Raw genomic sequence first — 27959 nt, 5'->3', positions numbered from 1 at the left:
GAGCCGCATCGCCTCGATCCGTCCGCCGATCAGGTCGGCCTCGGTAGGCTGGGAGCGATAGAACCGGGCACCGGTGTCACCTTTCGCTATCTTCACACTGTCCTGCCGTTGCTTGATTTTCTCCACCACCGTCTGCTGATGTTCCGACCCGATACAGTCCGAGCAGTGCCACGCCTGCACTGCCGACAGGCGCACCGACGGATTCATGCACTGGAAGTGGAACCGGCGCCGGCAGTCAAGACACTCCACCACGCACCGTTGCGGATGGCTGAGACTCTCGTTGGCGGTGCTGCAGCCATCGCACGGTTGGCACTCTTCGCAGTACCATCGGTTCCCGGCCGCCACTAGTCGGGACAGTGGGACCGCAGCTGCTTCCCATCCGTTCGATCGGTTCGCGCAAGCGTCGTGCAGCGCAATGGCGCACCGGTCACACGAGCTGATCGGTTCCGGGCTGCTCTGTCCGCCCGGCTTAAGACACTCGATGCACAGCAGCACGCCCGCCGGCGGCGGTGGAACTTTGCGTGCTTTCTGCTGCTGCTGCTGCTGCTTGGCCACGCGGTAGCTCGTCTCCTGGCCGCGCACTCGCAACACGATCCAACCGCTGCTGACCGCATCGGTCAGCCGGTCGGCAACGGTGTCCTCGGGCAGGTTGTGCCGTTTGCGTAACGCGAAGCTGATGCGCGGCAGCGTTGCGCTCTGCTTCTGCCGCAGGACGAAGCTGATCGCGTCCACGATGCATTCTCGCCACCGGTCCTCACTAACATGGTTCACTTTGCCGGGCATGATGGCACCGTCACTCAACACTCGCTCATAAACTACGGATAGTTTGGACACCGCAGCTGGTTTAAATATGGTTTCAAAGCAAAAAAAAAACCCTCAAAATAAAACTGTACCATACTTGAGGTAATGCTGCGTTGCAGTAACGGGTAAAGATATACTTTTACGAAAAGGTACCATTCATTCCCTACAATCGATTAACTCCGGCAGGTACAGGCAAGCGACAGGCACACACTACATCGGTGAAAAACACAGCATCATTCGGCACCATGATTACAGTGTCGAGTGTTATTTCAACGTTTTAACTGTTGCTGGCATCTGGGCACAGTTTTCATCTGAGCACCTTTTGGGAAGTCTTCTTTAATTTGACAACTATTAATACATTTCAACTATCAAGCACAACGTGATTTCAAAATAGTCGAAACAAAGCTTTTAAAAAATTGCATTATAAGGCCTGTAGTACAAGGTATTTTAGGATCTGCTGTTGCTGCTGCAACTCTAATTTCATTCCATCCAACCATACCCATTCTAATACAGTTCCAAATACAGTCAACTCTCTCTTATTTGAAAGGCGATGGGACTGTCGAATAAGCGAGGTTTTCAAATTGGAAAGGGATGTCAAATAAGAGAGGGTTCACTGTACTGGAATTGTCTGCCGTCGGAATCACGGGACAGATGCGTTGGCTCTTTCTTGGCCATAACATGGGACACTTTCTGTCAAAATACGATAGCGAGAAGAGTGACCTTTTAAGCATGAAATGCGCTGTCGCGATACATTCATAAGAAAATCCCACCATCGAATTCGATCGTTTGAGTGGTACGAATAGAGTAAGTTTGCAAGCAGCAATCGCGTAAGTGATGCTTCAGAGTTGTAAGTTCGTTCTGTTACAAGAACTGTCCGTCAACGAGAACGCAGCCCGAAAGCAAAGTTTCTGTGCCAATGGGGCGTAATTGCAAATTGTTTCATGTTAGTTAGGTTGGGCGTTCGATGGAAAACCCCAGCATACCCGTTTGGTGCGTTTGTGCGGAAAAGACGGTTTAGAGCAACTTCTACGTGCATACAGGTGAAGGCAATGTATTACTTTGTGCGTTTCATGGAAATCCCATTCCCTTTTCAAGTTGATATATGTCATTATCGATTCAGCAGAAATAATGAAATACATTGGCCGAAAACTGCCAGAGAAACAGAGAATGAGCCAGATAGCACAGTGTTAGTGTCATCGTAAGTAGAGCAATCGGTATGGGTTAGCGTGTGATTAGAATCTCTGAGCCGCTAGAGCGACGAGTTTTACGAGCTGTACGGTGATATCATTGTCGTGTATCGTATCGAGCCTTCCAAGTTCGAGTGGACTGGCCATGCCATCTCTTAAAGACGCAGGGAGCGTAGTAGGCTAATGTTGCTAGCAGCACGGTTTCGGACACTCAGGCAGCAAAGCAAGACCGCAAAGTGGTCATAGTGTCGAATATGTAAGTATGAACTTGTGTAGCAATTCTTCACTGAAAGTTGAAAAAAAGTTCTACCAATTCCTTTTTTTAATATATCCCAAATCCCCCTCATGAAATTTAACTTCCATGGCCCAGTATCAGCCTCATGGTACATTACAGACCACAACATACACTAATAATATTGTAATACGATTTTTAGCGAAAAAAAAATCATTGTTTCATCAAATATTTATTCCTTTTTTTGTGTTCTTCTTTGTTTTTGTGCTGGTTTCTACCATCTTCCCACTGTATGTCCCCCTGAATACCTTTCGCTAAATTGTCCTTGGCCAAGAAACCCCCGACCCACACACACACACACACACACACTAGCAGCACCGTGCAACAGCAGGACACGCGCATCCGAACCCCACGACCAAAAGCAAATAAGCAACCAATCGGAACGGATTTGAATATTGGATGAGAAAATAATTACTCGGTCGCAAGCGATCGTTTTCCTTCATTCATAATTGTATGCGGAACGGTGAAGAGCAATGAAAGCAACAACCGGCCAGCCGGCCAGCCAGCCAGGTCGGTCGGTCGCACGAGCTTCTCGACCAGTTTGCCAGTTCCGGTGATTCGTTTGCTGCGCCACACTGTCTCCCGGCGGCGGCCACGAGGACACTCGGGAACGGTGGTGAGTGCGTTACGGCCCGAGCGAAGAGTATAATGACAGGCAACAACAATAATCCCTCTGTCAGTAGGAACAGCGCTGCCAGTGGCTGTCGCTGTCGTCGCAGTAGTAGTAGTAGTAGTATTGCAACTTGGCGAAACTTACTCACGGTAATCTGTGAAGGCGTGTAGCAGGGCGTGCCGAGGGACGTCTGTCCATTTGCCATTCCCATGCCCTTGTGCTGTCTGTCTTATTCACTATATTCCAGCCTATATTTGCGACAGACGCGGGGGGACATTCTTGTACCTACGTTTCTTGGTTTATTTTTAGCGTTTTTAGCGTACGATACGCAACCATCCTTCCGTCCCCTAACTTCTCGGGTGAACGTTTTTCAGTTTTCTCCCGTGTCATGAATAATTGCAAAGCCGCCCTCTACCTTTATGTACGTGTGTGTGTGTGTGTGTGTGTGTGTGTGTGTGTGTGTGTGTGTGCGGGCGCGTGTAGTAAGTTGCTTTTTGCTCTCGTACCATTGGCATTGATCGGTATCGACCGCCACTCCGACGAGGGCAAAAGTTCCGTCCGAAGCTTTCCATCCTTGCCTCTTGTTTGCACTGGAAAACCAATCAAGCAGTAAGCGCTTGGGGAGGTGCTTCAAGACCCCCTTATCGCAATCGATACAAACTTTTTACCATCTTTTGCATCCACCACTACAGCTACTGCGGGAATGATTCTGCGGTGGAGTGCCAAAGAATAACAACAACAAAAAAAACTACACTAGACGCAAAGGGAGATTGTGGGGCAGCAAACGGCGAAAACGATCAGGAGGGTCTTTATACACATAGACAAAGAACTTGGGCTGTGAGAACGAAAGCGGTTTCAATGTTGCCACGGCTCACTGCTGCACTACGTTGGCTTTCGTCTGATGTGCTTTTCACGGTTCACTACATCCCCTCCCACCCTTCCTTCCGCCACAGGCCAATGGCAAAGGTTGCTAATACCCGATGTGTGCCCATTAACGATGCCGCCCCCAAGCCCTACCGATTATTGGGGCAGCGCGGTAACGCAGCAGTTACGGTCGTATCGGGTTACCCGTTCCCAGGGTGGGGGCTGCTCGAGTCCCGGCGTGAAGAATGGACGGGGACGCGTTCCGGACCTGCAAATGAATCCGTAATAATCAGCCACGAAAGCTGATTGTGTTTTAATTATTTTGTGCTGATGTCCCGCCCAGCCCGATAGGGGCACAGTTCCGTGTAACGAAATGGCTTTTCGGGTGGGGTATTAAGTGAGTGCTGTGGGTAAAGTTTGGCTTTGTTGTTGTTACACTTTCTTTCATGCGCAAAACGATGGAGGGAAATCAATCGGTTCGTTTTAATTGAGCTACGGAATTAAAAGCCGGACTTATTCGGGATTCAAAACTAGGCCACGAAAAGGAATCATAAATTGAATGCTTTTGCGATTCACTTTTTTCTACTTGATTGTTTATGATTATTACCAAGCATCTAATCACTCTTTCATGCTTATACCAAACGCTACATTTACATTACAATACCCCGTGTGCATCGCGTCTCAGCATTATCACTTTGTGCTGGACGATGAAACTAGCTGAACAGAATCACGCTCTACTGCCGGGTCGAGGGAACCATTTACAACGCACCAAACATGACCAACAGCAAGTAAAAGCCCGTAAATTGAATTGGCGAATAACACCTTTTATGTTGCCACACTTGCTGTGTCGCGCAGAATACCGACCTGTTGCCCGACATCCATAATGCCTCCGGTCGTAAAACACGACCGTTACCGGCATACCGAGGTGACACCGCCATGGATGGGCGGAGTGGGGGATGTTGTAGAGTTGATTATTGAAAGGCCGACGGTATCGCGGCGCCTCGCTACGCTCGTTCGGTAATGGGTTTGCCGGGCGTGCGGAGATGCGTACCCATGAGGCGGCGAGATTAAGTTTCTTAACTAAGTTTGCCCGCCCTTACCTTCGGAACGTTTCGGAACCTCGGCCACTGCCCTAACGCACGCTGGTGTAATGAAATAGCGGTAGCATAAACTCGTTATGCAGCTTATTGCACCGGAGATGCGTCGTCGTCGTCGTCATAGTTGTTCGGTGGAGCAGGCACGATGCCTTCGTACCGGTGCCCGCCTTTGGCCAGGGTACTGCACACCTAAGTAACGCCAACGTGTAACAGAATACCATTTATCTTAATCAAATTCAATTCCAACCAGGCAAGCGCTACGCAGCGCTAATTGTATTTGCCACGTTACCGGACGCTTGCTGGCTCCGGGCCGGTTCGATGGGAAACCAGCTTGCAGTGCTGGGACGGCGCGGATGACGGAAAAAGCAGCGGGAAGAGGGCACGGGTCCGGAAAAGTATGTTCCGGTAAAATTCTGGCCAAGCGTTTATTTTTATTATTTTATTCGCCAATACAGTGTTGCAAGTGCACAACAGCAGGCTGCTTTACACGACTTAAGACAGTTGGTTGGAGTGACAAGGGCTTTCGACGACGAGCCTGTTTGCTTCCACTCGGCAGCAGCAAATCGGCAATAAGCGTGTGCAAGCGTTTGCAAGGAAACGTTTGGACGGACACGTAGGAGACACAATGCAATGCTCCACAATGGTGGTACAGGAAAGGGATCAATTTTTCATCAAAAGCAACCCGAACCCGGTGCACATTGTTTCCGTACCTTGGAGAAAGATGATGGTTGACACTTGCAGTGCTGTGGCTATTCTTGTAGCATGTCCTTACATCCGGCTCGGGGTTTGCCGCAGATCGATCGCCGCTGCAAACAGGGGCCAAGGGTTTTGCACCGGTTGGTGCGCCAGTGGACGTTTCACAATTCGTCACACAATGTTGCTTTCCTTGTACGTTTGTGTGTGTGTGTATGTGTGTGTGTATGTGTTTGTGAGAGAAAGAGAGAGAGAAAAGAGCTTCGCCGGTGGCGAAGTCCTGTAAGCAGCAGAAGCAAGAAGCTCCTAAGGTCGATTGCTTCGGTTACCGCGTGCAGGAAGCGTAGAGCGTGTGTTGTGCTGATTGATCCATCCATTTTCACATTCAACTCGAACGGCAATGCACATGGAGCGAGGATGGGGGGGGGAGGCGGTACAAACCGTAACGGAAAGGGATTTAGATGGGAAATCATTCGTAAGTCGGTGGTAAACGATGAAAAGTTGTTTTGAACGATGATATCTCCGTCATGCCAGGATCGTTATCCTTTGTTGTGTGTGTGTGTGTGTGTGTGTGTGTGTGTGTGTGTGTGTGTGTGTCGATACCTCCATTTCGCTTCGGTTCCGCTATGGCGAACTGGTTCGTTGATAAGGCTGACACACACACACACACGCGGCGACGTACAGTTCAATTCGCCAAGCTAACGATGGCCATTTTACAAGCTGTTCGCTAGTGAGCTGTGCAACACAAGGAAAATAAAGGTAATTTTCTTTTTTTTTCTTTGTCAATTTAACTCGTTCATCGTATCGTCCCGACATATAGCAATAATGACCCACGACTGGCAACGTCGCGTCTTGATTTTGCCGACTCTGTTGATGGTGCTGGAGAACTTACGCCCTATCTTGGAACTGACACCAAAACATGCGTTTCCCTGGTGAGCAAGATATATATATATATATATATATATATATATATATATATATATATATATATATATATATATATATATAAACACCGCCAACAGTACGAAGTTATTGTTGGACGGATCCGTACTATCACTATTTAAACCTAGAAAACATTCGGTGGAAACCTGAACTTAAAACCACCGCTAAAAGTTTGTAATTAACAGCTTATTACGTATTCTACCACTTTGGATTCGTTCCGGCCCCTTCAACCAGCAGTACTAGCAACGGGAAGGATGATCGTTTTCAATGGAAGGTGGTGCCACTTCTCGGCATTCCTCGTTTTGGAACCGGAACGCATCTGTGAGTGCAGCAAGTTTCTCAATCCTTTTACTTACCAATTACACACACAACTTTCTGCTGCTGTATTTCTGGGCAAATAAAAGCGCAATAAAAACAGGCTTTGAGCGGTTCATTTTTTTTTTACTACGAAGAAGGTATAAAACATTTATTGCTAGGTAACAACACCACATACACGCGCCGACACACCGTACGCTATATCTACAAACTCGTGCAGGGCCGTCGTCCTTTCGCCAAGCGGGACGTGACGCGAGACCCCCCCGAGAAGCCCTAAACGGGAAGTATCAAAAACCGACCGAAACCGTTTGTGCGCGGAGTTCGTGTGCTTGCGTGGGTGAGTGGTTGGGAGGAGGAGCAGGAGGAGGAAGATGCAGCTACAGCTCGCTGTGGTCCGGACCGCGGCCGGTACCGGCCGCGTACTAGCTGTTCGGCTGCCAGTGGCGCGCCTTCAGCCCGTACCGGCACAGCAGCACCTTGCGGAACGCGTCCCGGAACGCCTTGTTGAAGATGGTGTAGAAGATCGGATTGACCAGACTGCTGGCGTACCCGAGCCAGGTGACGAACTCGAACACCCACTGGTCGATGTTGTCCTCGCAGTGCTTGCACACGCTCGGCAGCAGATTGAGCACGAAGAACGGGGCCCACAGGATGACGAACGTGAAGAACACCACGCCGAGCACCTTGGTCGCCTTCTGCTCGAGCCGGATGATGCGCCCGTGGCGGGAGGAGTTGCGCGAGATCATGCTCGAGTTGCGCGAGTGGTGCGACCGGACGGCCATCGTCGTGGTGGCCAGCGTCGGCACGGTCGACGAGGCGGCCGCCACCGCCATCATCGCTACCGCTGTGCCATTGCCACCGCCAACAGCGCCACCGCCGCCGCCGCCGCCCGTTTGGTGCTGCATCAGGCACGGCGAGGAGCTGTTCTTTTTCGGCACCCCGCGGAACATGGTTTCGCCGGCGCTGCCGCCGCCGCCGCCGCCACCGCCCTCCAGTGCCGAGTGGCGCAGGTTGATCGACCGCCGCAGCGACACGCTCGACGTGCTCGCCTTGGTCGGCGTGAGCAGCAGGGAGGTTCGCGCCCCGCCAAAGCTCGAGCCGCGCCGCTGGTGGCGCCGCTGATCCCACGTCACCACCGAGATGCCCTTCGGCGCGCTGCCCTTCCGGCTCGGGGACGCCAGTGCGGAGGCGGGCAGGGTCGACAGGCTGCTCGAGATGGACCGGGTCGGCTGCGTCGTCACGTTCGAGCCGGAGGAGATGGAGATCGTGCTGTACACGAGGCTGTCGCCGTTCGATGCCGCCCCGCCCATCGGCCCGAAGTCGGTGCTCGTCTTGACGATCTTGATCTCGGCCGGGCGCAGGTACTGCTGCCGGCCGGGCGCACCTTCGCCGAAGAACGGACACTTGCAGGGCGGGGGCAGCTTTAGGGTGGCCGCCGTCTGGCTCGGTGCCGCCAGTGGATGCGCCTGCCTGGGGCCGGCTGGATTGCTGCCCGCGTCCCGGCCCTCCCGTCGATCGCTGGTGGCCCTGCTGGCGGCGGCTGGCACGCCGTCCAGCCCGGCGGCACTGGGTCGGGCCGAGGAGCCGTGCACCGATCCCCGGTCCTCCCGGTCCCGCAGCTCGTACAGCACGTCCTGCATGAACTGCTCGTCCACCTCGATGTCGTCCGATGCGGGGGGCGGCAGTGCGTGCGGCAGGCTCTTGAAGCGCTTCCGCACCAGCCGCACCGGGGGCGGCGTGCCCGAGTTGCGCCGCGCGATCCAGGTGGAGGTGGAGCTGCGGCGCTTTTTCGACGGCACTGGCGACCGCACGGTTACCATCGTGACCGGCGCCGGCGCATGCTTTGCGTTGGCTGGCTTTTTGCTGCGGGTTGAGCGGGTGGTTGGTCGGTGAGGGGCGAGAAGAAAAGCAAACAGAAAGGGATACGTGAAAAGCGGGTAGCGAAAATGGTGTGAAAGGAAAAACCGCAAGAGCTTTTCGTGTGAAGCGTTCAATGAACGCGATGAGCTACTTCCCATCCCCTGTCTTCCTCCCCCTTTCATCCCCCAATCAATACACCACCGGGAGGAGAACAAAGGCAGGATAATCGAATTCCCTTATCAAGCATGATGAATTTCACCAGCAAATCAGTAGCTTTTTTAGGAGTTTTTTTTTGTATTTGCTGCGGGAGACCGAAAAAAAGAGCGTACGCTTGTACCGCCGAACGGCCCACATCATCCACAAGAACAACCCCATGCACACATACAAATTTTGGCAAGAAAATGTTATTACACTCATAACGGCGTAGCCGCGCACGTCATACACCGCGCGTCCGGGTGGTGGGAAACACACGCACAGCACACAGTCAAAACCATACCAATGCTGGCAAACTTGTTAACCAGCGCCAACGAATTGAATTTATCGAAGCAACGATAGCTGTAATGTAATACACTTCAGCGCCTCGTCGTTATCGCCGCCCCACGACATGACAACACGGAAATGTGGGAATGCGTGCCGAATTGGACGAGAGAGCCGAAACGTCTGCGACGCCAGCTTTGCCGTGTCCGCTGCCCCAACCGGAGGGAAAGGTAAATTTATCATGTTAAGGATGATGTAATGAATTTATCGTCTGGTAGGAAGGGGCTAGCAGCAGTACCCAAAACGGAGCAGCAGCAGCAGCAGCAGCATTTTCTCGGTGTCGCATGTCACTTCAAAGTCTCGACATAAAGCATAGACGATTCCGAACACACTCAAACCATGGAGGACAGATGTTGACAGATGAACAACTCGCTGCTCTGATGTTGTTGTAAACATTGCTCATCCCCCCCCCCGTAGTTTTCAGAAAACACTCAGGTGTGTTTATCAAACGATCCCAGGGCCGGTGGAATATATCAATTTCCTGGCACCCGGTTCGTAGAACACTTGAGCTTTAATCGTGGCACATTTATGTAGTGGCTTTTCAACCTCAGACCGAACTGTACCTCGGTCATTTACTGTTCGTCCGACACCGAACCATTAAAACGAAAATGACACCAAACACAGCGGCTTCACACACACACACACACACACACACACACAGGGAAAGGGACAATTTATAGCCCAATGTGTGCATGTTTATTCAATGTCCTCCTTTCCACTACAACGGTCAGCGCTACGACGACGGCCCATTGCTGTGCGACGTACGACGAAAACACGCCACAAAGCCATCGGTTGCCAGCGCCAACCGTGCGTGTAGTGATGACATACGTAAAAGATTGCTGAAAATTCCTCAACTCAGCATTAATCTTACGGCATCAGTCAACTTTTCGGTGTGCTTTTGTGCTGGCAAACGATAAGCCTTTGCCGGTCGCGTGGCATCGCCACTGTTCGCTGTAAAGGCTGCGGAAAGGAACGAGGACGGGACGGCAAGGAATGCGACAAACATGAAACGGAACTTCCTTCACGTCATCGCCAAAGTAAGACAGGGTTGGGTTTGGGTTTTTTTTTAGTATCGGGGAATCCAGGGACGAGCCAAATATCAAACGTTCATGTATGTGCTGCCGTTAGTCATGTTACTCTCAGCTTCGGGGTTTTTTTTTTCTTGTCTTCCAAGTTATCAATCCATCAGTCGGGGTATCGGTATCGTGTATATAAGTCCCTAACTACCCCGCTGTGGAGAAGCAGTTTTCGTTGTTTTTTGCTTGCTGCCATTCAATTTCTTAACTTTGCCGTTCATCCATCTTTGATTTGCGATAAAATCCTTCTTAGAGCAAAAAGGGAATGGCTTTTATTTTATGGCTCAAATCCGCTAAGCTCGAACGTTGTCCAGGTTCCTGGAAGCGCTTCATTGGTGCCAAAGGGTGGAAGGGTTCAATGAGGTAGAGAGCTAACGATTAATCAATCTACTACACGCGTCGTCGCTGTACGCGTACGCGTGTTCTCTAGGACGATTTTAGACAACAAAGTTTTTTGGGGCGATCACGACACGCACGACCCTCCCGTCGTGCGTTCAAGCCTCATACGGAGCGTGGCCTGTATTGAATATCTATGACTAGTCTACTTTTCTGTTATGCATTCTCTACTGGAACCTGTCCTGTCTTAGCTTCACGAACAACTACGACGATAGTACTTTAGACCAGTTTGTCTGTTTAAACTTAGTCAAGGATATCAGATTAAAAACTAAACCTTCCTACCGATGATCTGAATTTCGTAAACTGATCATATATAAAAGTATTCGACATACAGTCCCAGTTACTAACACATTTCAGATTACAAACTCCGAGAGCATTCAGGAAAGTACGTTGAAGTGCTTTCCGCGCATTACAAGCATGTCCAACCGTTGCCAACCAGTGTGCTAAGGCATGGATTTCTCATTAAAGTACTATAATTAACTACTACTAACTCTACTGCAGTAGTTAAGTTTAGGAAATCAGAGTTAAGTTTAATGACATTTTAATGCCGCACAATTTGGCTGAAACAGATTCGTTTCTGTGTCCGTAGTTTATTTAAAAACAGCATACATTTTAACACATACTGTTACCGCTGTACAGCACACTTGAGCGATTGTAACAGGCACATACCGGATTCGTGGTTACATGCGATCAGAGGTTTATGTTGCTGTTCCGTTCACCTTTTACTAGGTTTTGCTGTCGAAAAACATATACCAAACAATGAATTATGTTCATGCTCACATTGGGAAGGTTAACCAACTAACTCCTGAGGTTTCCTCCTACTCGTAGTTACATACGTCCTACCAATTACACCACCTATTGTTCCTCCTCCAGTGAAGCCAGTGAAAGTTTCCCCCACTTACCGAAACGATTCCTTCTCACGTGATGGCTCCGGCGAGCGCGAGCTACCGTTCTGGCCCGGGTTTCGATCGCTGTGCTGCGCCACCGATTCTAGCCCTTGGGAAAGTTTCAACATCTCCTCGCCGAATCGCTGCATCGCCGTCATTGTAATCGAGCTCGGTTCTGGAATGCTGAAAACAAAATACATTTGCTTGCTGCACCGATGAAGTTGGTTTACAATGTCTGGAAGAAACGCGTGCACACGGCAGTTTGTGCCTTGTACGCTTTGCTCCCCCGATAGCAATGCAATAGAAGTCAGCCAATACTTCTATTCAATATATTATACTTCTATTATATTAATACTTCTATTACATTAGCATATTATCTTACCTAGACTCCAGCAGCCAAAGGTCGTGATTGTCCAGCGTGGAAAGCTCCGTATCGGTGGAGGCGGCCGAGTGTGCGTGCGGGTTCTGGGCCGCGGGCAGGCTCAGCTTGATGATGCGCTTCCAGGTGTTGCGCCGATCGAACGCGGGCGCTTGGCCAAGCCACCCGCTCGACCAGCCGCCGCCACTGCCGACACCGCCCAGGTTTTCGCTCTGCTGTGCCAGCAGCCGCACGGTCAGCGTGTAGGTGATCAGCATTACGCAGAGCGGTATGTAGAAGCACACGATCGAGCCCACGAGCTTGTACACCGGATCTGGTATTTGGCACGTTCCGTCCACCAGCACCGACGCGTGGTTCTGTGGGCAGAAAAGAGCGAGCGAGCGATGGTTTCGTTGACGTTGGTTGGTACAAACCGGAACGGTTGCGCTTACCTTGGAATACATTAGACTTAGTGGCAGACTCATCGCAATCGACAGCAACCATACGAAGCTTATCTTCAGCACGACCCGGCGCCGCGTCTTGTTCCGGCCGAACTTCATCGGATAGCGCAGCGACAGGTAGCGATCGACCGAGATGGTGCACAGGTGCATGATGCTAGCGGTGCAGAACAGCACATCCAAACAGATCCACACCAGACAGTACTCCGAATCCAGCGGAAAGTGCCCTGCCAACATGGGTGGACGAAGGTTGCGATGGATCAGTTCAAACCACGGTTACATGATCGGTTTGCACAATGACTCAAAAAAAGTACGTTTGATGAGGTAAACCATTCGCAATTTGCTTTGGTTGATGTCGATTCAATCCTATTTTCAACTACGATTTGACGTACAAGTTGCCTTTAATTACAAATGTATTTCCTTGTTAGTCTTCTTTATTTCAATTTATTTGATGGTTCTGTGTTTGTTGTTACTGAATAGCCTGCCTCAGGCAGCTTCCTTCCAGCAAGCATCACAACGGGTGCGCAAGTGATTAAAACGATCCGCTTCCTAGTAATTGAAGCACTGCCTGCCAGTGTACATGTACGTGTTACGTGTATGTTTCTGCTCCTGCATTACGTAAAACGTGTTTCATCCTCTACATCACTTTCAATGCATTTGAAATCAGTGAACCATCAAACCATCAGCCAGCGACGTTTCGAGTAGGAGTGGAATTTCTCCGGTTTCCCAGTTGAAGGACCCGTCAGCGTACTTTTATTCCACGAATTCAAATATAAATTGATGGCAGAATTTTTGTTTTCCTCAACAAATCCATTAGTATGAGACTTCATCCTCTGCTGGCTGTTCGCGTGAAGAAAGCATTATAAATAAAGCGAAACACACGAACCTGTAACCGAAGCGGAACACTTCAATCGAAACTATTACTCATAATGGACCGCCCAAAAAATATAGAGTGCCAACAAGAAAAAAAAAGTTAGTCTTCACAATGCTGGAGCGTCCAAAAGTACACGAAATTGATAAATAAAGTGATGAGCAATTTCGGTGATGATGATCATCGTCATCATGTTCGGAAGAATGCTGATTAATCTTGTTTGATAAATAGTTTATCGATACTCAACGAAAGTTTCCCCCCGAGCATTTCCCTTTTCATCGTCTGTTTCTTTCCATTGGATGGATTTGCTTCGTGCTTTCTTTTTTCGTTTGTAAGAGTAAACAGTGCGCAGCGAGTGCCGTGGAAGTACGAAAACTTAAAGCTGAAATACTTAACGCGACACGGTAAAGTTGCCCATCGGACAGGCGAACCGCTCTCAACTTTGTCGCAACGGTGGGTGTGTGCTAAGTGTACAGCGGAATTTTCGAACTTAGAACTAGGCAAGGAATGTCGACAGCAACCCCGAAAAGGTAATTCGGTGCAACAAATTCAGTGCTAAGTTCTTCGGCATGGTAGGGGCGGACAATTGGTAGCTTTGTCGTTGTTGACACTCAAAGTGGGAGCAGATCACGTCAGCAAAACGGGATGCTGCCTCACCAGATCCGGCCACAAGACGCTCAGAAGCTTATTAATATTCATTTCGGCTACTGTTTGTTCGATGTTCCGTCCTTAGGCTTGACACGTTACCTTGTGACCAAATAGTGTCGCTTGACCGCTCAATCTTCCTACTGCCAGGTTTCTGCTGCAGTTTGCGCAAGCCACAGGTCCTTACACTCCTTCCTCTTTGTTGACAGAACAACTGCTGTCGGGCTAGACCTGAGTCTTGGCTACCAGTGACTAATAGATTTCCTATTGCAAGATAGCCAGTCCCAAACATCGGACCATACGAGTCTTGAACCCACGACGGGCATATTGTACAGTTGCGCAAGCGTCGAGAATGCGATGTATATGACAAAGGCTGTTCTCCGCGAGTAAGACTTACTTACTAACCCGGCATTAGAACCGCTTTGCGCTCTGTGCTTCGAAAACAGCACACGGTTTCGTGCCTTCATCTACGAAAAATACGTAAACGTGTCACATATTTTAAAATGCTTTTTTGTAATGTAGTCAAATGGGCAGCTAAAAAGGTTTTGATGTTAATTTCCTATGATTCAATTAAGAATGCTTAAACTCGAACATTTCAGAGCTGTGTCGAAGTATCTTTTCCAACAAACAAAAACACACACACACACACATACACCAGTGTAGGAGCATTCAATCACGAATGAAATCAATTAGCCTAAACAATCCATCCAATCAACCGATGCGCTTTCGCAGCGCTGCGACCTGCTGCAGCCAATCGCCCAGGGGTTCATTATCATGTAATAACTTTAAGTGTTAAAGGCAATTTAATTGCCATTAGCACGCCAGACGCCGCATCGTTTGCCTCATTCTCAGTGTGGAACAGTGGACGCTTCCGGGCGCGAAACATGTCCACACTCACACGCGACTCACTGGTGGAGTATTTGGTTTCAGTTAATTTCTCTGCAAATATCGAGCAGCCCGATCAAACAGTCATTCCCAGCTATCTCGGTGTGACTCTTAGCCGAGCCGAGCCGGGAAGGCTGATAAAGTTCTCACTTTGCAGGTTGACTGGTTGGCTGGTGCTAGCCATACTGTTGTGCGTTTTTTCTCTCTCATTTTGTTTGCCTGGAAACATCATTAATTAGGAGCATGCCACAACCCGAGAAAAAAAACAATTGCTCGTGTAAATGATTTCAGCAGTTTCGCTAGCGGCCACACCGTACCCCGGCACGGAAGCTACGGCCAAAACCGTTCATTTCCTGTCTCGCGGGAAATGTTTGTTTCTTCTCCTTTTCTTCTGCTTCGCTCGAACGGGATGAAGGCGTGAAAATATGAGTGTGCCTGTGTATACATGTGGGTGGGTGTGTGTGTTTGTGTTTGTGTGTGTCTCGGTTAGTTTCTCATGTTTTTTTCCCCTCCCCCTGCCATAGCTTCCGGACACAAGCTTCATCGGAAATCCGCAGCAGCTACCCATGCAGAAGGCGTTTGTGGGTGAGGGTAGCTGGAAGATTGTGGCAGGATCATTCCAAGTAAAACCATTTTTCATCCTCTCCCGCCTTCTGCACGCGTCCGCAAGCCGACTGGCAGGGCTAGGGGCTTGCCGAGGTGTGTGGAGGGGCAGGCGTGGAGACCATCAAACACCACCTGCGATATACTTTCAACAACGGGGCGCGCTGGAAGATGGTACAAGCGGAAGAATAACACCATCCAACACAATCCTGCGGAACCAGCGAACCACCAACCGACCCACATACATCGGCCTCGTGTTGGGTGCTGCTCTGTCGATGATAAACAACGCCAACAGACAGCGGCGAGGCGAGATTTGCCTGCCACTGTCAGTCAGGCGTTTGACAGGATCCTGCCTAGTCCGGAAATGTCTGCCTGTGTGTGTGTGTGTGTGTGTGTGTGTGTGTGTGTGTGTGTGTATTGTATGTGTGTTTTGTTTTCGTTTCTTATCCAATGTTTTACGGCAGTGTTTTTTGCCCACCCAGCCAGTGGGCGTAGTAGGTATGCTGTGGTACTCCCGTCTGTCACCACGGGGCGACCGGGGCCGAACAGAGCGGATGGTACGGGGCAAGTGTACTTGACTCGGCGTTTGGTCCTTCCTTCGGTGCCGGCTATTGACTGACGGTGGCGGATTGCCTTGTCGCATGTTGGACAAAGAAAAGGACCAACGGTTCCCGCACGGGCTGAGCAACCGTCCGACCAATCGGGCCGGGAGGCGTCCGTGTGAAACCCGGTGTATAAATATTTCATGATTCGAATTTACATAATATTATTCGTAATGCTTTCCCCGCCCGACGGGTTTAGAGAAATGTGGAAGCGAGTGTATGTGACGGGGTGAGGGGGGGGGGGAGGGGGTGGGAGGGAGGAAGGGGAAGATGTAGGATGCAGGGAAGATGCTAGCGTTTGGAGCGCGTCTCACACACACACACGCACGCACACGCCGTCCGAACGAGATCATCTCCCGTTTGCAAATACCAACGCCATCATCCTTGCTCACCCTTCCCTTCGTATCTGACTTTATTGTGCCCACGTGTGTTTCCTGCTCCTCCCACCGAAGTGTGAATAGATTTTAAACAACATACTGACAATTGTTTAACACCTCTGTCTGTTTGGGGGCTGGTGGGTCGATCGCTACAGGTCGGTTCCGTACGAGTGTGTCGCGGGACTGCTGGAAAATTGCACACTCCGGCCCGCGGGTGATGGCGGTTTTTGTGCCCGGAGCAGAGATAAACAGCTGTGTGTGTGTGTGTGTGTGTGTGTGTGTGTGTGTGTGTGTTTCGCTGAACGTTTTCGAAGCATTAGGTGTACGTCTGTGGGACGCCGGTTGTTTGTTGTGTGCCACGGTCGCAAATGGTAGCTGTCGTGGCTTAATCCACGTTTGAAATCGTTTTCAAAACCAATCAACCAGCAATCTAGCGCAAGTGACCTTTTGGCTGAAAAAATAAAATAAAATAAAATAATTTTCTATACCATGCCCCTCACTTATTCGCTCTCGCACGCACAACAACAGTGATAGATTCTGCTGCGGGGAGTTTTTTAGAATTCCCATATAAACATATATGTTCTGTTGGTTGCGAAAAAACATTACGCCTAGCGTAATGAGCAGAGCAGCGAAATCATACTCATACTAACGGTAGTTTCATTCAGCACTAGTGCAGCCTTTGATGTGCCATGCTGTAGCCTGTTTGATAAACTGTTGATGTACTCACATTTAAAGTGTAATTTCAACATTGTTTCCCTTGTGCCAGTACTATTGCAAGTAGCGTGTAACGCCTCAACGCATTCCAAATTGCATCGACGTATTGAGCAGTTGTGTGTAGCAAATGTACAATCAGCACTTTTTTCCAATGTTGTTCAATTTATACAGGACGTACCGGTGCGTGAGGTTGAACCACAGGCGATCGATGAAAACGATCATGAACCAGCAGCAAGGCAATAAAACATAACAACGGGAAAACAGCTCGAGCTAGCGGTTGAACGCTTAAATTACTTAACTAACTTTATGCTTGTATGACTGTTGTTTAAAAAAATAATCGTAAACATGTTTACGTCAAATGAATTGCTTAGATTATAAGTGTGTGGAAGAACAAATAGAAAATTCGCTGTAGGTCGTGTTGTTTTTCACGACACTTGTCGTCGAGGTCTGGATTATTCTCGTCCTTGAGCTTTGCCCTTGCACGTTAGCGTCGATACTGTTTTTCTACTGATCGTTAGCTCAAACGACAAGAAAAGTCGTTAAAAGAATGACTATGCATAACATACCTTCAATGACCGGTTAGCCCAATAGTTTCTTTTGTAAAACTATTGAGCAGCTGCACTGAAATAGAATCAGTAGAAAATTGTTACAATGAGAGAAAAGGATTTCATACTTTCATACAACGCCAAAGCGATTGTGATTTTAATACATAATCAATAGTGTAAACGTGCATCATATTACAGGGTTTCCCACGATTTATTGGTCAGTTCCCATGATTTTTTGGTGCGTTCCCACGATTTTTTGGTTGTATCCCATAGATTTTTGGTTCGATCCTATAATTTATTGGTATTTTCCGATTGGATATCAATACAATTAGACCAAAAAATTCTGGGAAACGACCAAAAAATCGTGGGAACGCACCAAAAAAATATGGGAATCCACCAAAAATTGATGGGAACCAACCAATATATCGTGGGAAACCCTGTAATAGTCACGCAGCTAACGTTGTAATATGACAGTCCTGCCGGATGGTGTCTCATTGATTCTTCTCAGTTGTGGTTCAGTGCGGTCTTTCGGTTTAATATTATTAGCAGTACCGTTTAGTATTCTAAACATAATTTATAGTAGATCAAGAAAATTACTTTCGATCTACTATTGCAATCAACTACGAATGCCATTGAATCGATTTATGCTTATCGAATGAATCGATTTATGCATGTAGAACATTTTCTACAGATCGCATGAGCATAACTTTTCTCTCATACAGAACGACAGAAATGGTTCCACTGGGAGGGACAGAAGCCTAAAGTTTTGCGCTTCCCAAATGTGCGCCCCATTAAATAAACTGTTTGGATTCGTCTCTTTTTTTTCATTTATTTCTATAATACTTTTTAGACCACGCGTAACAATGGACCCCCCCCCCATTTTAATTTCCTCGATGCGACCAATGGCCTGATCATCTCGTTGTTATAAGCTTATATCTGGGTCGGGGTGTTTTTTGTTTCCTCTGCTGCTGTTTATGGTTACACCTAAACCCTGTGTGCGGTGGGTATGCAACGATGCAAAAAAAAGACAGTAAGAACAGCGGAACTCATTGAACTTTGGCAGCTTAGCTGGGAGGTAGCGACCGAAGGTTAAAATCACAATCGCCCGTCATCGTCGGGACATCATGTACGGCACGGGGGAAGCGCTAGCCATTGTGTAACGGTACGAAAGTCAGCAAAAAAAAAAACAAGCAAAAGTTCCGCAAATGAAGCTTTTTTTTTGTTTGAGCTGTACTGTGTTTGCATCACGTGATCATTCATGGAGGGAAAACCTTTTACGAAGGTCAGACAACGCGAAGCCGTTGGGGATGGTTTCGATGTCCTATAAAAACATTCACCGCAGAGATAGAGAGAGAGAGGGATAGAGAGAAAGAAAGAGAGAGAGAGAAAGAGGGGGAGAGAGAAAGAAAAATGCAAAAAATAGCGAACAGCACCGACACATCAGGAAATCCCCAAGTCATCACGAACCATAAAAGGTCACCACTAATAAGGCACATCACCTCCCTGGAGGGAAGGTGAAGTAACGTGGAACAGTGGAAATGTACCCTTGCTGTGGAAATGGGCTGCAAACGATGTTCAACACCCGCGACGAGGGATTGCAAAACTTGTGTTTTGATCGCAGTATCGCACACACCCAAGGCAATGGAAGCCACATTTCCCATTTAGGGCGATCCCGTTCTGGGCCCTGGAAAATTGTATATGAATGCAATTAACCGACCGTCCGCTTAGGCGAGGGTTGCTTGCGGGAAGCAATGGCCATGGTACACTCCTGCTGAAGAACACATACTCATATGCCAGCTCCGCTTTCCTGTAGTAGCAAATTCTATTACACAACCCCTTGGGCCTTTCGCTCTGGGAACTTTTGGGACAATCTGATGAACCCGATGGACACATCATGCATAAACCACTCACACACACACACACCTAAATTGCCAAATTTCGATCGAATGCCTATTGGTGTTGTTCATTTTCCCATGCTTCGGAAAAGTTCAGGAAAAACGCTTTTCAGTTCACCTCTATCAACAGCTCAATCGTTGGCGTAAAACTTAGTCATGGGTAAGGTGTGGGTTTCGGTGCGAATGTGCCACCGACTGCAACCAGCTATTATCCTAATTGGACGCCGTTTGTACGGAACCGAAACGCATCGAAGCAGCCAACGGAGTTTCTCTATATCCTTCTCGCCCACTCTTTTGCTCTCTCTCTCTCTCTCTCTCTCTCTCTCTCTCTCTCTCTCTCTCTCTCTCTCTCTCTCTCGCTCGCACAAACGATAAAATTCAAAACCCTTTTGTTAGTAAGAGCTGTTGTGCACTTTCTATCTGTTGAGTTTGTTTGTGAACGATTAGTTCCCATTATGGGTTGTTTCATCATCTTTCCCCGAATCATATGTGATTGAAAATGTTTAAAAGCAGTATAGTAAGTATAGATACCAAAAGGAAACACACTTTTCCAATACACGAACCAATCAAATAAAACTGCTAAGATAATTTGTTTTTGTAACTTTAAAAGCACCGTTTAAAAGCTCATCGGATGTGGTTACGCTTGTAAAAACTCCGTACTAACTTCGTTGATACAATTATGCACTATCTATGTGCCTGAGTGTATCGCACAGGTACAGTCACTTGTCAATAGCAAGTCTCTTTTCGCCCGATTGTGGAACGTTTCAACGCAGTGACAAGATGAAAGGCCCTTTATCAGTGATGCACTGCTAATGGATGCACAACGTGGTATAGGCACCATCGTACGGACAGCTACATCGACACCGAACGTCCGCATAGGAAACAGAGGTTTAAGCTTTGGGAAGGGGTTTGATCTATCCGCTCGTTGGCACACGTTGAGGATGACTTCATAACAACCACCCACACCGCCCATAATACACGGCAAGCGGCTGCCGTGGCGCGCATCACAAATCACAGCAAAAGGGGCCAACAATTGACTACACAACAGTGGTCCGGCTTACCTTTCACCAGCGTTAGGATGCCCAGCGGCATCACGGACAGTGCGACCATCAAGTCCGTGATGGCGAGCGACATCAGGAAGTAGTTGGTGACGTTCTGCAACCGCCGCTCCCAGACGATGGCGAGACAGACGAGAATGTTGCCGGCGGCCGTACCGAACACGAGTATTATTGCCAGCAGGGCCCAGTAGTTGTGCAGCGCCAGCGACGACCCATCGTCCTCGTCGTCGTCCGCATCGATCCGGTCCGGGCCGAGGCCGGCTTCGGCTCCGGTCCGGTTGTCGATCGGGTTGCCGGTGAAATTAAATTGCTTCATGTAGCTAACGTACCCGGTGTAGGCGGGCGGGCGGACCAAACCTCCGGCCAAACCGCGGACGCCCACGCCAACGGTCGCACCGGCCAGCGTTACCGTCGCCGTGCCGGAAAGATGCGGGCTCGGAAACGGAACCGACGACAGTCGGACAAATTGTACCGGCTTTCTAGATGACCAGAGCCACATTTCCACCGGATCGTCATTGTAGGGGAAGCGTCCCATGATGCATTGACGTGGCGTGTGGCGAACCTCTAGCCTTCCCTGCACATCGATCCTGCTGCGCCAGTGGAGTTATCGAACGGATCGCTTCGTGCTGCTGCTAACCACAGTGCACTCTACCCACGTATTTGCGATGTAATGGCCGTCAGCCGTAGGTTTGATGACATCCTGTAGAAATGTAGAAAGGAAAATCAAATCAATTATTTGTTCGCCTCAATCATAGAGAACTCCACAATTGGTGCAAGGGTAAATTTGTATAGCGTTATAGAGCGTTGGAGACAGCACGATGCAAACGATCAATCGGAATAGTTAATCTATAGTTTATTTGAATTGCGTATTATTTCCTGTTTGTCTTTTGCTATTTCTACAGCTTATGCCTATTAAATAGTGTTGAGCTCTCGCTGGGTTTCTGGCCAAAATGGTTATTAAATTCCGTTTAGTTTTGCCTCATGATTTCAGGGAATAGTCAAATAACTGACAATGCGGTTACAATTCCAATAAACTTTTGGACCGTCCAGAAGAACACAAGGGATAGGGTAGGCCCAAAATATTGGTAGCAAGTGTAGAATAGTAAGTAACTAAGCAAATAAACAAGCGAAAACATTCTCCTACCACTATGATTGACAAATAAGCTGTACAAACTCAACATGAAGCTCACAGTATTTCTTAGAGTGTATTTAGACCAGCTAGTCTCGTCCCATACAAATTGACAACTAATTTCGGAATTAAAAAAAAGCTCCTTTTCACAGAATGGGTGCAATGAATTTCCATAGGAACGGTTCGCTTTTCTTAGCAACACATACGTAGTATACATTGGTGTCCTCATCGACGGCATTATTTTGATACAGTTAGGAAATATTTTACGTGTTTTTGAAGGTATTTTATTGAAAAGAGCGAAGAGTTTAAGAAAGTTTTTGTGTATTCGGAAGCAAAGTCCATGTAATACAGAGGTCGATGCATAGCTCGATTTTGGGCCACCATTTTGAAAGCTTATTTTTGACAGTTAGATGAAAAAGCGTTCACAAACGATTCCAAACAACCATACACTTTTCAGGGCTAATTGTGCATTTTGTGCTCAAAACTTAGTTTAACTATACATTTCTTTCTCATGAACGTGGCATGGAGTAGTTTTTTCAGTAATTCATCACTTATAAATGACCACAATCAGAAATCTGGCCTCTTAGCTTTGACCCTCTTGAGCTGCACAAGATTTCGTCGTAATTTCGGGCACTGATCTTGTTGTAATTGATAGTTTCACTATAATTCTATCTTTTCTTGATATTCGTCAACTTTTTAGGTACAATATTAAAAACAAACGATGTAAAAATGGCCGAAAATGCTTTCAGACCACTGCGTGCACAACAACTAAAACCTCAATGTATGCTACGATGAAACTATTGAAGCTTTTTCATCCAGCTGTCAAAACTTTCCCACGCTTTTTGATCAAATGTTCTGGACGACTCGACCTCTGTATTATATAGGCTGGTATTATTGAATCCGTTCGTAGCGGGAACGTACGGCGCTCACATGAAATTCTAGGGATGGCAACACATTTCTTGAGCTCGGTCATACAACGCCGCGGTGAATAACTGTAGCAACCATCTAGTACGTTAGGAAAATGAGTGTCGGGACGTACGCCGCCGCTACGAACGGATTCAATAATACCAGTCATAGACTTTGATTCGGAAGGTTGCCAGAAAGCTTTTTTCGAGGAAAAGTTTTCACCCGTTCTGTCAAGAAGTGACGTTCAAATTTTGTCTTAAAAAACAGTCTTTGAGGCCACCTGGACTTCATAAACTTACATGGTATTACTAACAAGGGTTTTCCATGGTTTTTTGTTGTTGTTTTTTTTTAATTCCTCCAAACATTTTTTTGATCCGTTCTCACGGTAATGGGCGTTTTACAAAAAAAAATGTATCATTTGTATTGATTTGCAATGGATGCGATTCCAACAAAATCGTGTAAACGATCCAGCAATACATGGGAAGCGGTGAAAAAATCATGACGCGAATTCAAAAACTTTCGGAATTTAATAAATAAGTCCTGCGAAACCCTGCATTCATTGCTAGTAAACGCTAGGTAGTTTTACCTATAAAATACAGACATTCATGGTAATAATCTCCATTATGGGAGCGACATAGCAGTAGGCAAAATCTTATTTTGCTCGGTAAAGTTGTTTGGTACATTTTGTTGCGAAAAACATTAGTCTTCGATAACGTCAAAACGTTTTCAAATTGTTTATTTCTTGTTAGCTCAAAATAACATTAAAAATTCCTGCTTATTTGCAGATTGTACTTACATTTACATATGGTACATTTGTCATACATCAATGGATGCCTCAATGCAGGGTATGACTCACCCAAAACAAATCAGACAAGAGTCGGTACCGGTAAAAAGTTTAATATAGAGGTTATAAATACAACACCCCAGTAAAGCAAACGCCCAGCGGAGTGCACCATGCGCAGGTTCACGCAACCAACACTTTATGCGATTGTTAGCAACACGCTTACGTTTCTATCCCCGTTTCAGCTTTACAGCAATACGTAAAGCTTTCCCGATGGAGCACTGTTCTCTCTCCCTCAGCGACTTTCCAGCACTGTCATAATGTCAACTAATAAATCCTACTTCACCCGTACGCGGCGTGGCCGATCAGTCGCATCTGCCGTCACCTCTCGACGGGCGACGGGATTATTTCGTTCGCCCCTTCCCACCGGCAGCCTCGTGAAGCGGCATCTTTTCCGTGCTCAAAAGTGACACCATTACCCTGTCCAACTTCCTGCCCTTCGCTTCCTCCCCCTCCCCCTCCGGAAACCGCAACGATCTCCGAAAGCTATTAGCGATTAATTTGATGTTTCATTTCACCCACCGCCGCCGCTCATGCTCTTCATCCGCTCACAAACACGCTTTTACAGGCGTACGGGACGCCCTGTTTGGTAATGCGGCCGCTTTGTACGGCACGGTTGTGCGTATGAAATATAGCACCTGCCCGGAAGGGTCCGGAAAAAGGGTCGCCTGCCGATTATTGGATCGCCGTTTATGGCCATCCCCTTTTCTTTGATGATGCTACCCTACCCTCTCCCGGGGGTGGTGTATGTGTGTGTGTGTGTTTGTTTCTCGCTCGATCATCCTGCTCGTTCCGGCCGCCCCGCAGGTGGTAAACCAGCGCATTAGCAGGCACATAGCAACCATGCGACCAGCCCCAGTATAAATGCATCATTTCTCGCTGATGAACAACGCTCATCAGAGGGTCACGGTTCTGGTCGCCCCACCAGGGTTACAGCGGCAGGTGCACGATGGGGTAGGAGGAACCAGCCAGTTTGGCAGGACACAATACGGAGCAGTCCATTCGGGCGGTGCTTTATTTGAGTGAAAGCGGTTTATTTTCGCTAAGGGTACGATTGTCACGGATTGGCCGTCAGCTGTTGCCCCCTACCTGCACTACCGTTCCGAAACACCCATTGCGGGAATGAATGGGTTATTTACGCATCCATTAGCAAAAGCTCCCGTGAACACTCGGGTTCGGGCTACCTTGCGCGAGGGAGCCATTGGTCCGACGATGGACGACCCTCTTACCGCAACGAACGAAAATTTGTCCATTTGTTTATTTCGGCCATCCGTTTGCTCTCGCTACAAAAACAGTCCAGCTTCTACCAAATGCACAACTCGTGTTAGAGCGTCGTTTTTTTTTTTTTGTTGCAAAGGTTGATAGGGGGTCAGAAGGGTTTTGTGTGCAGTAGTGTTCGTGGAAATTTTGTTTCCACACATTCAATTTGCTCATGTGTTGCTGTGTACATCGAGTAAAGCAAATAATTAAAATGGGCTCAACAGTAGCATTCTGGCCGACCAACACTATGATACAAAGGATAAATTTACAGTGGAGAGTCAGGTAGGTGATTTTTATTTAACCCAATGTGAGTTACCATGGAATCTTTTTGCATCTATTTTGAGATTTGTCCCTCTTTTTGATGACTTTTGTTGAAAAGCACCGCACCGCAAACATACATGCGATAGAAACAGTAAAAAAAAATCACCTAAAAGTAGCAAGAATCACCTGCAACAAAAGTCTTTCCTTTGGAAGTAAAGGAAGCACCACATAACGAACCCATTTGGCGTAAACACACATCATAAGCTTCATTAGCATTGGGGCACGAAACGCCCTCCTCGTCCATTTACAATGCCCTTCAACCGTGTAGAATTGAGAGTGGTGCCTAGCGGCACCATGGAGATGATGGAGAAAAGAAAACAACATAATAACTACTTCACAAGTGTTATCAACAGGCGTTGCTCTTGCTTCAGTCATGCAAGGCTTCCTTTACCTACCGGGATGTGTAATGCTGCGCTACACCGTGTTAATAATCACAGAAATGTTTTGCACCGTTTTCTGCTGCCATCTTGGCTTGCATTATTTCCTACAGATCCTTGCTGACGGCTGGGTTCGAAGTTACCCGAAGCGCAAGATGTTGTTGCATCCTTTATATTGAGTACTGGCTGTAATGGGTGCACTGGCCTGTACGCCGTCTCTTAGCGAAAGTGCGCACAGTTTATGATATGGTGCTCCCTGGTATGGTGCGTTTTGCTAGTAGTTTACAACCGGATATGCTCGCTCGCACAAAAATTTTGCGCGGCTACGTTTCCGGGATGCTCGACTGCACTGACAACATTCGGTAATGAACTGAAGTAATGAAAAATGTGATGAATTCTTTTTGTTCATATAACGAGTTACAACAAACACTCATAATCACTATGTACAACTTTTGAAGGAGACGCCTAGTACTTATACGGGTGTAAAAGTATCGGAATATTCCACATAACTAGCATGAAGAAGGAATGAGTTTTTTTTTTCAATTTACGCTTGTTTAACACTTTTACCGTTATAGATGGGCCAATATGGGGCAATGTAGACACTTCTCTGCACGCCAAATATCCAAAACTAATGCGTGTAACATGAAACTTAACTTCGCCTAACGAGACGTGTTATTGTTGTTGTTGTTTTTTTTCGTCCTTTAAAAACTAGCCGTTTTGCAAGCCAACGAGAACAGCCAACAGAACTGCAATGTTTCATAATTTATTCTCAAACTTTAAACATAAATATTATACGGTACACTTCTTTTCAATCAATCAATCAATCATAAGTTAACTCTTTATGAAATACATTTGCAAAGTTAAATGTTTCACCATTTCGCCATCCTCACTCGCGAATAGATTTGAGATACTTTATTTTTATTTTCTTTTGTTCATAATTTCAAAACAAAAACCAGGGAACGCTTGTACCACGCCGCAGTTTTATAGCTCGATGGTTAGTTTTCCATTTTCCCCGTACAGGTCCACTGGAGCGACAGACGGAAATCATTTTAACCGTAAAATTGTACACTCATCGCTCAATGGATGGTACACACGCGCGCGATTGGTAACGATCGTATCACATTGCCACGAAGTACTGCAAGCGGTGCTCCACCCGCTCCTCAACGCATACGCGTAGCTCGTGGCTTATCATACACCTACTCTCCCTAGCACACACACACACACATACACACACACACACACACACACACACACACACACACTATGCAGCTCTCACCCAGTTCCCGGGATTCGTGCTCCGATGAGAGCTGTGGTGCAACTCGTAGTAACCGAGCAGAAATGCATCAGCGAAATGCATTTCTCCCAAACACCAACTAGTGAGAGCAGACCACACACATACACCCACACTAACGGCAGTGTTTTGTTGAGTGTACGAGCTGCACGGTTTTTTCTTTGTGGTGCCCGATGGATTGGCAACACGGTATTGCCCCAACGGTATTGCCGTGCTGTGAGATCCTCCAAGTCAGGTTGTGTCTTCTTTTGTTAAATTCTCTCGAGACTTTTCGCTGATCAAGCTGCTCGGTGTTGGGAGGAGGTTTTGGGGAATCTAAACGGATGTTCACCAGCGCACCACACTCTTCGCTCTATGTTGCATACTGAGCTGAAAACTGCATTCGCGCTATACACACAACGCGGTGAAAGCTCACCGAAACTACTTCATCTGTCGAACTACCCAAACAAACACACGCGCACATACACACGTATACGAAGAGGCGGGAAAAGCAAACACAAGCCCCAGCATCGAATTTTCACCTCATGGCACGAGGCTCTTTACCACCCCCTGTACATGTACTGCACTTTCCACGAGGCTTTCTATACCAGACCCTGCAGCTCCTACTGCTCATTCACATTGCCACATTGCCACATTTTTATTCCATTTCACACACACACACACACACACATCAACCACAATCCACAAACGAACGGAACGGTGAGGGAAAGCATTTTCCAATCATTCAAATGCGGCCTTTAAGCTGCTCAATAATTCAGACGGCAACGCAGGCACACAGACAGTAACTGCACGGGATGTGGCACGATTGATGGAACGACTCATGTGGAAAGCTTCGAATGAATTACTTAAACACTAGCTAACGCACACACACACGCACATACACATACAGTCTCAGACAAAAAGCTTCAAAATAGGAAGGAAACCGTTACGATGAAGCTACGGGGAGAACAGGTTGCTCTCTACCTTTCCCGGGTGGTTACAGAACAGGAGACACCCGTGTCGCTGGCGCTTCGGACGCAACTGAACCGGGATCGGGCTTTGCTTCGCTGGGAGGCATCCATTGGAAAGCACAGAAGCACACGCCGCTCCCGAGCGGCGCACGAACCGACATCGGCTCGGATGAACGCGCATTATCCTTCGCGAAACGGTTTGGTCGCGCGCGCCCTGTACTACGACCCGTTGCTTGCATACTTTACGGCGCACGGTGATTCACTCGCTAGGGGTTGGAATCGTTCTGGCAAGCTTTTGTCTACTCGGCATTCG

The 27959-nt window shown here is 47.8% G+C and overlaps 1 protein-coding gene across 3 annotated transcripts; it reads right to left on the bottom strand.

The window, feature by feature from the left end:
* Window positions 1-6710: 6710 nt before the first annotated feature.
* On the bottom strand, window positions 6711-27724 carry LOC120950501 (uncharacterized). 3 transcript variants are annotated; one of them, XM_049605845.1, is made up of 7 exons: window positions 27660-27724; window positions 25424-25914; window positions 20575-21271; window positions 12371-12603; window positions 11943-12295; window positions 11576-11743; window positions 6952-8667 (listed from the first exon to the last, which is right to left on the bottom strand). In XM_049605845.1, exons 3-7 carry the CDS (start codon window positions 21104-21106, stop codon window positions 7227-7229), a joined length of 2727 nt encoding a protein of 908 aa, XP_049461802.1. In that variant the 5' UTR covers window positions 21107-21271; window positions 25424-25914; window positions 27660-27724; the 3' UTR covers window positions 6952-7226. The 3 variants fall into 3 exon arrangements, with proteins under 3 accessions (XP_049461804.1, XP_049461802.1, XP_049461803.1); XM_049605846.1 differs by having other exon boundaries at window positions 25424-25775; window positions 27660-27708; XM_049605847.1 differs by lacking the exon at window positions 27660-27724 and having other exon boundaries at window positions 6711-8667; window positions 25424-26669.
* Window positions 27725-27959: the final 235 nt, after the last annotated feature.

The sequence above is a fragment of the Anopheles coluzzii genome, chromosome 2, assembly GCF_943734685.1.
Source record: "Anopheles coluzzii chromosome 2, AcolN3, whole genome shotgun sequence".
NCBI classification, from domain to species: Eukaryota; Metazoa; Arthropoda; class Insecta; order Diptera; family Culicidae; genus Anopheles; species Anopheles coluzzii.
The sequence above is the reverse complement of the archived record's forward strand: the minus strand, read 5'-3'. Positions and strand labels throughout refer to the sequence as shown.